Source organism: Gymnoscopelus microlampas (genome assembly GCF_963454915.1).
Source record: "Gymnoscopelus microlampas genome assembly, chromosome: 15".
Lineage (NCBI taxonomy): Eukaryota > Metazoa > Chordata > Actinopteri > Myctophiformes > Myctophidae > Gymnoscopelus > Gymnoscopelus microlampas.
In genome coordinates, this window is record NC_139952.1 from 33875717 (window position 1) to 33890414 (window position 14698).

The 14698-nt window shown below is 39.7% G+C and overlaps 1 protein-coding gene across 1 annotated transcript; it reads right to left on the reverse strand.

The window, feature by feature from the left end:
• Positions 1-1565: 1565 nt before the first annotated feature.
• On the reverse strand, positions 1566-14674 carry LOC311061947 (putative ATP-dependent RNA helicase ddx6). The gene is made up of 13 exons (XM_084080669.1): positions 14538-14674; positions 11324-12432; positions 11122-11226; positions 9479-9608; positions 8809-8955; positions 8003-8097; positions 6739-6861; positions 6144-6272; positions 5256-5372; positions 5046-5109; positions 4831-4932; positions 3424-3636; positions 1566-3165 (listed from the first exon to the last, which is right to left on the reverse strand). Exons 2-12 carry the CDS (start codon positions 11564-11566, stop codon positions 3428-3430), a joined length of 1464 nt encoding a protein of 487 aa, XP_083936795.1. The 5' UTR covers positions 11567-12432; positions 14538-14674; the 3' UTR covers positions 1566-3165; positions 3424-3427.
• Between the last annotated feature and the right edge of the window lie 24 nt (positions 14675-14698).

Sequence of the window (14698 nt, forward strand, 5' to 3'; positions counted from 1 at the left end):
GTAATTTCATGTGCACCATATCAAAAGAGTTTAACTTTGTATGCTGGGTGTCACTCTCTTGTATGCTGGATGATGGACATCAAGAAGAAAATAAAATGAACTCAAAAATACTTAACACGTTGGCATTCCCCACTGGGCTGCAAAATATGCAGTGGCAATACATTCACACACTTGAAACTGATAAGGGGATTAAAATAAAATTATGCAGGGTCTCAAATGCCCAATTAAGAAATTACAAATTATACAACTTTGTCCAGTGAAGTAAGATATTTGAAAGGGTAAGGAGACAATTGTAGAAAGAATTCAAATCATAGTTTTGCATCAATTACATTTTTCAATTACTTCTACAATTGACTTTTTCACCTTTCAAAGTACACGCATCAACTCTGTGAACTTTGTGATAGAAATATTCTGACTAAGCAAAGTTCAGCAATAGCCTCACAATGTTGTTTGCCTGAACTGTTCTGAACCAGTCTGACACGTTAGCCCTTGTGACATTTTTAAGGACAAAAAAATAAAACACCCCCTCCACCACCAGCCACAGAGGCAGGTGGAGAATAAAGTTAAAACTATTACCATTTTACCAACCAAATTAGTTTTTTCAATGTAAAACGACATACACATGATGGCTGGCTACCTGCCAATAGGGCTAGTAGCCTACATAACCGTACCAATCTGAACCACAAAATACCTGTGCTAAACTGATGGCTGGTGTTAACTGTCCAACCCTGTTTGCTTGGATGTAGGCGGCCATCCATTGTCAACATGGGACCCATCTAGTTTTAGGGGATCTTAAATTACATAACTCCACAAATGATTATTCATAGTGACGGGAAAACAGTCACATTTTAAATGAAGCTGCCATTTTTTATTGCAATGCTCACATTAAAAAGAAATGTCCACATTCAAGATGCAGTAGAGGAGTTGGAGCCAAGTTTCTAACAACTGCCCCACCGAAAAGGAGAATGTATAACATCTTTCATACTTGCATAATGGAGGATTTAGTAAACCCAAGTTACTATATAATTAATCAAATTTGTGCTCATAATTTGTCTGGCTGTTGGAAGAGGGATGAGACAACACACTGAAACGCCATTTCTGTTTTTGGATGCGATTACCATTTTGTTAAGGTTGTTGAGCGTCTGTTGTCCCTGCCCGTGTAGCACTGAAAACTGTTTGTGATGGTGGCAAATGGGGATCACATGATCATTGAAGACAAACTGCTATGCCACTCCAGATCTGGAAAAAAACTCAGCATGCTGGGGCCTCTAACCACCCCAGAACACCCTCCTCTACCTCCCTGTCCGAACGCATGAAGTCCACGCTGGCACCACGATTTGGGAGCAAGAGCAAACCAGTAGTAGCAGTTGCTCCTCAAGGGAACTACTATGCAACGCCACTGCTCATTAAAGCAAAGCAGCCAAAGAGCAGAGAGCTACATTTATGCACTTAACAAACGGAGAAATCAGTGTTTATTGAAATCGAGTTCGGCTAACATAGAAGATTTTCCTGACTGCTTCCTGAAAAGCTTCCATTGAGTCCACTTTGTTCTTTTAATGTTTCAGAATGCTAAGATTTGCATTTTGATTGTTTAAAACGTTTGTTACTACACTGTTTTTCTAACCAACAATTCTCTGCATGTATAGCCTAATCATCTTGAATACTTTTTTGTAAGGTTTGGTACCACAGTTCTGTTTCAGGTATTTAAGTGTGTTTATTTGTATATATAAACACACATTTATGGTAATTAATGGCCTTCAACTCATGTATCACTTGGAAGTTGAAGACCATTTTAAGCATGCCAAATGGGCTTCAACTCATGTATCACTTGGAAGTTGAAGATTATTTTAAGCATTTCATTCTACAGCTGAGCTCAATTCCTTGTTTGTGCTCCGTGGTACAACAATGTCGCTTGCTGTGAGGGGGCTGGTCTTCAGATTAGCAACGTGTTCTGATGTGCCGTGTTGTTAACTTGGGGATCGGTTCTGTTCAGAGGGCGACACCGCCATAAAATGACCTTTATACTCACAAGTCAGTGTGTAGTATTCTTTAGATTACTGTATTTATGTTTAAATATGCAATTATATCGCCAACTAGATATCATTGCTTTCGGTCATACAAGAGTGTCGCACTAAAGTAGTGAACATAGATCTACAAGCTCACAACACGTTGCGATGCCAGCTATTGTCTCCATCCCTTCTTGAATTGTCCTATTTTTTTTATTGTACATCTGATATCACACTTAGGCACAGTAAGTAAAGCCAGTATACTACAGCGATTTTCGGAGTAAGCACCATCATCCCGAGTTGTACTTCCTAGATGGATTACTCATCACTGGGTTATTCATCTAGATGACCATCTATGCATCAGGTATGCTCTTATTTGTTGCTCTCATGGTAAGAATTTCATTGAATTTCCATGGTGAGTGTTCTTCACCCTGCACTCCCAAGTGGTCCAAACGAACTGTGTCCCTATTGTTTGTATAACTCTGCAGCGGTACTATGTAGAAATGTCTTCATTACATTTGGCCAGTTAAAATAACATTTATAATTTGTCTGGCTGTGTGAGAGAAGCAGACAGGGAGGTTATGAATGGATCTGAGTGCATGTGGAAGTAATTAAGGCACTTAGTGACGAGAGTAGTGTTAGTGGGGTACGGCAATGGCTGGTGTGAGCACACCATAGTAAAACAAAAAGCAAAGTGAAACCACCCTTTCAATATTTGCTGGTAATGGTTTCAATAATGGTCTTAGGGGACAACATATTCAGACAGGTTCAGAGCAGCACTGAAATCTATTTGTGTTTCTGGCAGTGCAGCAATGCAATAAAAAGCTACTGCACACTGTTCATATTTACCTTTAGCAGGGTATATTTAGGAAGAAAGTTACTGGGAAATAATGACTAAACTTGTAGCACAATGCATGAGCTAATAAAGGTTTGACGGAAAATAAAATTACTTCTTCAAGTGGACAAAGTAATCAGTGGGCAGCTCTCATCAACGATGAAAGGGGGGTTAAAAAGAAAAAAAGAACTAAAAACAGCCGTTACATCTATTTCACAGGCTTTAAAAATAATAGCTAAGATTGCAAAATGTTAAACTCAAAGTTGCCTGAAGCTTGTGTGCAAGCGCTGATATTTGTGCAAAAGCCTGGTGTGTCCCAGTGGCCTAGATGGAAGGGGAAAAAACAGCTACGGTAAGGAAAACAGAGTCATATTTCTCACGCATCACAGAGACCACTAAAAGATAAATGGTACACATGGTTTTTGGATAGCAACAACAGAAACCTGCCAACTTACAAAAATGTCTGTGATCTCTACAATGTTAAAGGATAATTTGTCTTGGCAGTTGAATTTATTAAATAAAAGTTAAGAATTTCCTAGCAAATAAATACATTGAAATGCAGACACTGGCTGAACTTCTCACCAGCTTAGGAGTTGTCTTGCTGGCGTCCCGACTTCTCCTCGACCTCCTCGACCTCACAGTCGGCAGAGTGGAACTCAGCCACGTACAGGCTCTTGTCGATGCTTCCAGGAATGGGCTTAATGTCGGTCACAAGCTGGTCTTCGATGGCCTTCAGGTTGAAGCGATCCTCCGAGGTGATCAGGTTGATGGCCAAGCCCAGGTGACCAAACCTCCCTTAAGAGAATGTAAAAAGAAAAAAAAACACATTAACAGGGAATGTAAAAAAAAAACAAAACACATTAACAGGGTATATTAACTATTTGCCTGCCACCGACGAGATTTCTCGTCAGATTCTGCTAAGGCTCAGCATGCCATCAACAAGATGGCATGTTTTCAGTGGTTTTCAGTGTTATCAACTGTATGAATGATGCTTTCACTGCCTAATGACGTCACACCCGGAATTGATCCGGATGTTTAAAAAAACGTCTCGTTCACGTCCTGTTTATTTCCTAAGGGAAAATTCCTAAATCTCCGTTCCTCTTGCTTTACGGCAAAAACAAGCCTCATTCAAACGGCCGCAGCTGTGCAATGGATTACCCCATGCGGATATATTTTTTTCTCTTTTTCGCTGGCAGCAGTGGCACACTATTACTCTGGCAGTCGAAGTGTTAATCCACATTCATCTTTTCTCCAGGCAGGATGACCAGAAGGTTGACCAAGACCTCCCATAACCACTTGAACCGTACCATCACTATTCTAAGCATATCATAATAGGCAAACATTCGTCGAAAGTAGGCAAACGGTTGCGGAAAATAGCAGATCTACGAGCTCATGAGTCACATAGCGATGCTTTGTAACTTGTACATGGGATATTTCCGGCAGAAATTTTGAGTAGAGGAAAGAAAAGGGGCAGACCAAATATAGAGCCCTGGAGGACCCTGGCCAGCTACATAAATAGGGCTTAGTGGTTAATAAGCAAAATAATAAAAATGAACAACATGGAGACTGGATGAAGGTTAGGGATTAGGCTATATAACCTTGTGACCTCATGCGGAAAAAAAATAATATGTGGAGGTTTAGATAATCAACTAAATGTCCTTAACAGCCGTCTGTTCAAAAGTTCTGAGTTTCCCACTCAATCTCTACCTGTTCCAGTGGTGCCTGCTGCCAACATGCCTCTATTCTGGCAAAATGCATACATGTGGACGTTCATACAGTAGATACGTAAAGAAAAAACACCATTGAATTTACCAAATTATAACTGGATTATGCTTCTTCACAAGCAGTCGCTCCATTATGGCACAAATGGCAGTTACATCACATCCTGCCAACTGATAAAATATATTTAAAAAGAAAAAGCACCCTTTGGCTTATTGAAATATCAATTGATAAAAGGTCTGAAGTCATGAGGAACTAAAACCGTCATACCTGATCTTCCAATGCGATGGAGGTAAGTCTCTGCATTCTTGGGGAAGTCAAAATTGATGACAACATTAACGGCCTGAATGTCAATACCTCTGGTGAAGAGATCTGATGGAGACGAGAAGAGGATGAGAAACTATGGTTAATACTTGCCGTGGGAACAACATGGGAACACTTTGATTACGTTTCCAAAATGGAAGCGTAATAGAAAATGAACTGACCAGTGCAGACCAGATTCCTGCAAAGACCATTTCTGAAGTCGTGGAACACGCGGTTTCTGTATTCCTAGAAAAAACAAACAAAAACAACAAACGTCACATTGCACTTACTGTACAAGTATAACTGGAACACTATAAAATACACAGTAAGGCAAAAAAAACTAAAAAACATCTATAATCAGCCTTTTCCTTCTGATGAAGATTGTCCCTTACCTGCATCATCTTGGCATGGATGTAGAAACAGGAGTATCCCAGCTGGGTGATCTTCTTGGCCAGCAGCTCAACCCTCTGAGTAGAGTTACAGAAGATGATCGACTGATTGATCTGCAGCTGTAGAAGAAAATGTCCAAGAGAGCGAAAACATAAAAGACAATGAATCAAGTTTGAGCCATCATTGGCAGTACTTAGAATTTACAAGCGAAGTTACCATAGTGGAATTACGCCATTTGTAAGCAGCCATAAGCAGTGCCATCTGATAGGTTTGGTAAGTGCTACAAATTGCCTGACAGCCTCTGTATTGTTCATTGCCCTGTGTTAATTAGTGTATTGACAAACGCATAAATGATTCATTATGTTAGCAGTGGGCCCTAGTTGGAGAAGACAATGCCATTCAATCTATCTGTCTATAGTGTCCTTATTCTGGGTCAAACGTTTGGCAAAAATAGCTTATCTACAAGCTTGCAACGCATCGATGCGTTGTGAGCTTTTAGATCAGCTATTTTCAGCGAAGAGATTTGGTATAGAGCCCTTTTGTCTATACCCTATAGTATAGGGTTTAAGTGGTTCAAACAATATAACTAGTACTAGTAATCTGCAGTAGTTGGAGGTGATCTCCCTACTCTTCCATTGAGAAATGTAGACCCTCGTGTCAGGAAGGACAACTACTAATTCACAAGTACTGCCCGAATGAAGCCCAACGCAATCTCTCTCCTGACCAAGCCAGATGTCTTATTGGAAGAGTTGTAGAAACCGGGGAGACCGGGGTTCAAATCCCAGGTAGTAGGACATGAAAGTTATGAATTGCAGTTTAAAAGCACTTGTATGATGTGCATGCCCCTGTGCATTTCTGTGCGAGAGTAGATGTGGGAGTGAGTCCATTACCCTGGAGAAGAGGGTGTTGAGACAGTGGACTTTCTGCCTCTCAGTAACGTAGGCGTAGTACTGAGTAATGCCCTTCAGAGTCAGCTCCTCCATCAAATTGATCTCATAGGGTTTCTGAAGGTGTTTGGCCTGGAGGCAGAGATACAGAGAGACAAGAAAAAGAGAAGTGAATGAGGGGAGAGATGAATAAGACTGTCTGCAGTAGAACATGGTAGAAAAACAACCTACATGTCTATTGAATGTACCATTCATAAAAGCTCGACAATGGGATTGGGCAAGCTTGCTAATGTTGAGAAAAGCCTCCACCCCAACATAAACATGTGTGGACACATAACAAAAACACCATAGAGCAAGGTACACAGTGAAATCCTAAGCCTTAAATTATCCATTTGTATCTCTGACAGTGTACAAATGTTGTGCCATTTGTACATTCTCAGAGTTAAATTAAATGAGGATTTTACTGTGTAAGGTTGGGTATACTCCACATCAAAACATCTTGCTCTTGGTGTGAAACAGCCTGGTGGTGCCAGGTGGCCCAGAGCAATTAAGCTAGTGTGACCGAGAGCTGCGGCAGGCAAGTAGTTTGACTACTCACCATAAACTTCTGCACGCTGATGGGGAAGGTTGCAGAGTAGAGCAGGATCTGCCTGTTCTTGGCCAGGAAGCTGATGATATCCGCAATGAGCACCACAAAGTCCTGAGACAGCAGCTTGTCCGCCTGGGAGGAAGTGGACTCCATTTATTATATTGTGACAAAGGAGAGCCTGTGCCAATGTGAATCACCAACAAACTGTGCTAGATTTTTGATGGGGTCACAGTATCGAATGTAGATTAGTACAATTCAGCCTTCGCTCAGCCCCACCCACTCCACTGTGCCAGACCAAGGTCTGGCAAGTGGTGCTTCTCAGCCATTGACATGAATGTTATATGACGGATTTCCCTATATAAATAATGAATCATTTTAGGAGCAAGGGCTTCAAAATCTCTTCAACAAAGGCCTGCAGTAGGCTATGCAATGGAAAAATGTGCATGACATTATTTAAAAAAATAAAAAAAAAGTAAGGGAAGTGTTAGAGGGAGAAACAGTATATCCAACTCAATCAACTTTAACGTCATTATCACTGGATTTTTCATGTACCACACACCACGGTAAGACCCAAAAAATAGCAGTTAATAAATAGACGAACAAATGAATTAATAATACTTTAATGTGTGATAACACAGCCATGCAGCCTTGCAGTTTAAGTGCAGATTTCAGCTTGGGCAAAGGGTTGAAAAATGCACCCTCCACCGTTTTCTGGGTAGGTGGAATCTGTTGCTGGTTCTTAGTCACCATCGCATTATCATGGTATTCCTATTCTTGCTATTGATGTTGCAAATTATTGTGTGTGTGCGGGCGATTTAACATTGACAGCTGACAGGTGACTGAAGAGTGCCAAACCATATGCCAGCTTAGCAACGGTTGCTAGGCTAGCAATGGACACTCGTTGTTGGGGTGGGATTTGGCGAAGGGTCATTATTAGCAAGGGGAATATATGATTGTTTTTGTTAACACAGTTATTAATACAAAACTGATAAGATAAACTTCATGAACGTTGTTGGGTTGTGTGTTTAGCACTAGAGTGATAATCCAGATTATTTTGGTAAATCACAAGTAATCCGTTTTTTTATACAAATTTTAAACCAGAATGTTTTACAGCCTTGCAAGTTGATGATTGATTAAGTATGCAGTCTTATGTGAAATTAAATTAAATGTTTCTGAATTGTACAAACTACATTTGCTATATACAATGAAATATGATAAACTGCATCAGTTTCTTATGACAGTACATCATCATAATTCTATTATAAAATCATACCTCATCCATCACCATCATCTGGACTCTGTCCACTTTGGCGACTCCTTTCTTTATCAAGTCCAGGATCCTGCCAGGCGTGGCGATGACCACATGCACTGATGGGGCAGCAGGAGGAGAAACAATTTACACCGAGTTCACAAAACATTAGGACTGACAAGGTTGATCAGGGTGAAAGCTATAATGCATTATGAACCTTTAGAGAAAAGGAAAAAAAACTACGATGTGGGTGAGGGGAACAAAGGCTTTTTAAGACTTCAAGCAAAGACAGCACAGCAGGGGCCCAACTCTATAATAGCCTTTACTCTTATTTTTAGATAGGTCTAAGATAATATTTCAACACAAGATGCTATGCAGGGAAGCATCTCTAAATGCATAGCATCTTGTATATTTCAACATATAATATTTCAAAACAAGATGCTATGCAGGGAAGCATCTCTAAATGCATAGCATCTTGTAAGAGTATTCTTAATTATTTAATATTGAATAAATGAGTCCTGAGAGACCCCTGAAACCATAAAATAAATGATATACACCAGTGAACCCCAACCCCGTCTCATCAGTCTCAACGAGGTGCAGTCAATATAAATATCTCCATTATGCAATTAAAAAGAGGGTTAATAAGGGATACATGTTTAGTTTAGTATAAAAACAATACAACTTTATGTACACTGGTGGTTACTAATGAATACAAATGTAAGCGTTAAAAAGGGGCCAGGGGGGGTATTGAAAATCTTGGAAGGGGTCCTTGGGGCCAAAAGGTTTGGGGACTGCTGTACACAACATGTGACTGTGCAGATCGTCTTTACCAGTCTCATCCAGACGCATGATGTCATCTCGCAGGTTGGTTCCGCCGGTTGTAGCCATTACTTTGACTCCTCCCAGGTGTTTGCTGATCTGGATACAGATCTGACTCACCTGCAGGGCTAACTCACGGGTGGGAACCATGACCATGGCTATGGATAGAGTAGAGGCAAGCAGATAAGGGGATTATGAGTAAGACACAGGCATACGTCAATATGGACAGGGCAGCATCTCCAAATCTCAGTACGTAGTGAAATACTCAGTGCCAATTTCACTCAGAGAGTAGAAAATAACCAAATAGACCCGTAAAGGTCCATTTGCTTATCTGTACACCCTGAATAACAAATGGATAAATAAACTTTGAGGATGTTACTGTGTAGATCAAGAAAGAAAGTATTATGTTGAGCTTGGTAAAAATAAAATGAGAACAATAGACGTGTGTGTGTGTGTGTGTGTGTGTGTGTATACTGTACGTAGACAGAGGGAAGTTGACATGTGGGGGATTGAATAGGGGAACATGAGGATGGCAAGACAACAGTGAGGGAGATGGATGGTGGAGAGGAAATTGTTAACTGTGGCTGTTGTGAGGTAGTGAGGAAATAGAAATACCAGACATGACATCCAACTGGTACAAGAACAAACAAGGTACTGTACAGGGTTCTACTTAAGGCTCACCCTGTATGTAGTCCTTTTTCAGGTCTATTCTCTCCAGTAGTGGAATAAGGTAGGCTCCGCTCTTGCCCGTTCCGTTCTTGGCCCTGGCCAGAATATCACGTCCAGACAGGGCTATGGGAATGCTCTCCTCCTGAGAGTGAACATTTTATGTTAACACATTCGTTTTTTGGGGCATCCCTATGGTTCAGAAAGGTTCATCTAAATTGGCTATAAGATCCTGAATGTCATTTCACTTTCTCTCCTCTAGCTTGCTATCAAATAAAACTTTAAATAAATGTTAACATAAGCTTAAGGAAGACCGTTTCCTAAAACAGCATGATTAGTGCCTTGTACATCATTATCACTATCAGAGTTAATTTTATCAGACCGGAATGTGTTCAGACCGGAATGTGGTTCAAATCTGATTCACATGGTTTCCATGTAGTTTTCGGCTGTTCAGACTTGATGAAAGCATCCGATTCCAATCCGGACAGGCCAAAGATCTGATCTGGGCTGCCAGTCTGACTCTGAACAAGGCCTTAGAGTTCACTTTATCATTTTCAAGCACTTCTGTAGAAGCAGACCCAATGATCTAGCTGCAGTCTAATTTGAAACAGGCCCTTAGCCTGAAAAAAGTACAAAGTAAAATAACAGTTTGTTACAGTTCAGGTGTAATTTTAACTGAATATTTGTAGTACAAAAATAACATAACATTCATTCTGCTACGCAAATCAAGTATCATTTATGTAACCGTACACCTGCAGCTGAAGTGAGAATTAAAGCATCAGATTTTGATCATGCATGATGTTTTTTCTATGAACAAAACTGCTTCATAAGAACAATGTTGGAGTAACTAAGGCGCAGTGTCCCATCTCCCCCCTTCTCTCTGTGTGTGTGTTGCTCACATGTACGTGATTGCAAGTCTTGTAGTGTAAGGGAGGCATAAGTTTCACCTTCTCTTAATGACTTTCACTTTTGTTTTCTTGTTAAATGGTGGTTAATATATGCACATAATATATGCATGTGAAAATATTTTTGCTGACAATCTCACACCGACATTTTCCCTATGAAGCAGTTTATATATTTATATTCCACTCAAATGGTACCTAAATAAATTTGCAAAAGGGAGCTACAGTGTGCTGCAAACTCTTATTTGTTTGCAGTTTACAGGTGAACCATAGCTATTTAGGCAACACAAGGCATTGGCCAGTTTACACCAATGTTACTGATATAAAACCTGGCAAATAGCCAGGTAACGCAGCACAATTTACATTGTGGAAGTGGATTGTTCAAGTGAAAAAATTAAAAATTCCTTTGTACCAGGGAGACAAAAACTGTTCATCGCAAACACATATTTTATCATCCCCCAATGCCTAGTCTTGCATGCTTTAAAATTCTCTTGCGCACAATCATCTAATGTGGGAAAATCTAGATGCAATACAGAATACATTTCTCCATAAAAGTAATGTGAATTATACTATGCCCTGTCATTGTCAGATATTTGTTATCCAGCAATGTTATGGATTCCATGTGGGAAATGGGCTTATGACTGAGTGCACATAATACAAATTTAGTTTTCAGCTAAATCAAGCTAATTTTGGTAACACAGGACAGAACACAGAACAACATGTTATGCACAGGGAAGTGTCAGTTGAAGGTCATACCTGGATAGGGGAGGGCTTCTCCCAACCCATCTCAAAGATGCCCATCAAAAGTTCCCGTTTGAGACAGTAGTCCTCAAACTCATTCCCCTTAGTGGCCGTCACATCCTATGTGGGGGGATAGATGAAACAAAGAGCTGTAAAAGCACCAAAATCTAACCCTTAAGCCACTGTAAAATTAAAGAGCTAGTAAATTAATACTTACTGAGGTTCGGTGCCTTGTGTCTTTGGGAGGGAGCTGTAGGTTCTTTTTCCAGTCATCTCCAAACTTAATACCAGATCCCTCCTGGGGGGCACCTACTGCTTTCTGGGGTACCCCTGTAGTCTTTCCTAGGCCAGTGGGTCCCGACTGGATTGAGGCTGGTTTGGGCTGTCCTCTTAGCTGCCCGTTCTGCTTGTTCAGTCCCATGACAACCGTGCCTACATTTTCTGTTCTAGCCGTTGCCATTTTCGTCTTCTTTTCTTCTTTTTCTCTTAAAGATTTTCAAAGTTTTTACCTCTTAAGGTTTCTGTCCTTTTTAAAAATCCTCTTCAAAAGTAGAAAAGTTTAATAAAGCATTAACAAAACAATATTCTCTATTCTTTTTAAGTCCAAAGCGTTTTTTTTTAACAATGAAAGTCGATTTTTAGTATTTACATAATATACACATGTACGTGCAGTATGGTCCCCTTCAACAACAGAGTGACTGACGTACAACCAAAAAGAAGTCTTTATACAAGAGCTCTTCTAAATGAAGAGAAATGTGCATTCATATGCATAAATGTACTTGCACACAATATAGAAAATTATATGTGAACAAGTATCAAAAGGAGTTTTAAGTCCTGAAATAGAACAGCTAAGGCAATTTGAACTGGGGAAATAACTTCTGCAATATAATCTTAGTTCAACACTTTGAAGTTCTCTTTATCTATATTAAACAGCAATATTTCCTGCGTTTACTTTGCTTTGAGTCCATTAGAATCGCTCAATATATTTGTCCTCGAAAATAGGATTTCCAACTTTTGTACAAATGTCTTCCAGCAAAAACAAAAAATCATGTAGTCTGTAATGTTCAATATTTATTCTCCACTCTGTGGGTATGTGTCCCTCCACATGTGAAAGAACAGATTCCTGACATCAAAAAAACAAATAAGGGCCACTGCAGTCCAAAGCAAAGTAGCTTTAAGTGCCCGTTGGAGTCCTTAGGGTAAGTTTCCTTTTTGCTCCAGGTGTCTGACCTCTTTTCCACCACAGGCCTTCCGTCGTAGGTGTGTGTGTGTGCGTGGGTGTGATCAACCCGTTTCCTCCGCAGCAAGTCTGCCAGCAACTCAAACCTGTCACATAACCATGGAATAACAGATGTAATTTGTAGATGGCAGCAGTTTGATTGATTGAATACTTTAACGGTTTGCAAATAGTGGTACGATTATACAATGGTGCTAAAAGGATAAACACAAAAAGCCCTTAGGGCTTGTTTCCATTGTGGTCCTGTGTATTCAATTGGTGATCTATGAAATCGATTTTTTAAAATAATGGGTTTAAAATCTGAAATGTAAAGGACTCATGTGCTAGATAGAGGATAGGTGGGAACTATAGGGACATCTTGGCACCTCGATGTAAAATTGGCTATTTTGTCCAACATGGAAAAATATATATATACATTTGAAAAATGATTAAGTCATGTAGAGTGTACATGATAAGAAAATGCACAGTACATCATTATCACTATCAGACTTAATTTTATCCTTCAACTTCTTGTTTATGCCCCAAAATGACTTGATATACAGGTTTTGCAGCCATTTGTAGCATTTGTAGAAATATTAGACCTTAATTGAAGAACGTTTAAGCATGTTCTAATCATGTATACATTACTTAAGACTATTTCCAAATATTGAATTTAACATTTTGGAAAGAATTGCCTATTTAACACCGAGGTGCACAACTATTCCTGTTACCCATGTAAAGGCTGATTTTATTCATTTGTTATTTCACATTTGGCTACAACTCGGCATCATTCATAAGCATGAATTTACTTTCTTGTAAACCTTCTTTAAAAAAGTGCCGTAGTGTACAGGAACTCAAGTTGCTTGCTTCATGAAGCACCTAGAGCAGGGGTCTTCAACAGGGGGTCCTCAGAGTTACTACACAGGGCCACGAAATCTTTGTGTGATAGGATAAACATTTTTTCGCATTAACCACTTGAACCCTAGCATCCCTATTCTGAGGAGAATGTAGCCAAAAATAGCATATCTACAAGCTCACACAACACCTCGCAGAGATAGTAGATCGGCTATTTTTGCAAAGAGGTTTGGTGAGTATAGGGAAAAAAGAGCAGACCCAGTACAAAGTCAAGTTTACTAAGTATTGAGGGTGGTTTAATGTCTGAAAATACACATTGCACCGATGAAAGTGCTGTCAAAATGGTCTATGATTAAGCCATCTATGAAATCTATGACAAAGTTGAATCTGCAACACAATTTTATACAATATGTGGTGGGGGTCCCTGCTTCATCTCTCTCAGCTAAGGGGTCCTTGGCCTAAAAAACGTTGAAGACCCCTGACCTAGAGTTAAAATGCATTTACGATTTCCTTATTATAATATAATTTTAGAAAAACTAGTTTGTAACCTTAAGCAGAAAACCTCAGGATGGTTTGTGCAACAGTCTTATCATATGACCCTGGTCCTATGCGCTTTTGGTTACAAAAAGCAGTTCATTTTAACAGTTAGTAGTTGTAGTTCTCAAACTTTTTCATGTCAAGGACCCCCAAATAGTCATTGTATTTGGCCGCAGATCCCCCCCCCCCATCTCAAAATATTGTGTTCCAGGGACCCCCCGCGGCTAAGATTTGAGTTAAAAATGTTCGCTTTAAAAAACATATTCAAAGATTTGCACAACTCAAAAATAGCAGATCTACAAGCTCATATTGAGCTTGTATATCTGCTATGTTTGAATAGCCAAAGCATAAAATAATGGTTAAAGTTGTTATTGTGACGCTATATTAACTAATATGCTGGGTACACCCTCCCCTGGGGGTCCCCGGACCCCACTTTGAGAACCTACGTTGTAAACAACCAACATGTTGGACAACCGCTGGGTTTGTCAACATAAGCCAGTTAACACTGTTGACAATGGACGTCAAAACACAGAGCCAGCCAGCCCACACGGCAAAACGCAATAATCCTCCCGAGTATATGCTTGCTAAAAAATAATAATAAAAAATATATGTATTTTATGTTACAATAACGTACACGAATGCATGTTGTATTTATGTCATGTTGGTGCAATAAGGGTTAATGTTACAGAAGCTGGCTATAGCTTAGCAGCCACGGCTGGCTAACGTTAGCCATTTGCTAGCTGGATAAGCAACAACACACGAATGTTTTTTTTTGTTTTTGTTTTTAAATAAATATAACACCAGGGACACACTGCACACCCACCTCTATGTCTTGCTGTTGTTAAATGTGATTCGATGTTTGTAGCTATTCAACGTCTCCTCCCGTAGTTTTGCTTTAATTGTTCAATATACTAGAAATAAATCGTCTCTATTGTGTTAGTTGTTGCTAATTCAACATGGTCGCCTTCTTCTTCGTCCTCTCTT

Bases quoted from the DNA above. Each gene is read 5' to 3' on its own strand.
- LOC311061947 (XM_084080669.1), bottom strand. From the start codon at position 11,566: ATGGCAACGGCTAGAACAGAAAATGTAGGCACGGTTGTCATGGGACTG. The intron at 8,098-8,808 runs GTAAAGACGATC...CTGCCCCATCAG, and splicing joins CATGCGTCTGGATGAGACTG to TGCATGTGGTCATCGCCACG. The intron at 3,637-4,830 runs GTATGACGGTTT...CATTCTCTTAAG, and splicing joins CCATCGCATTGGAAGATCAG to GGAGGTTTGGTCACCTGGGC.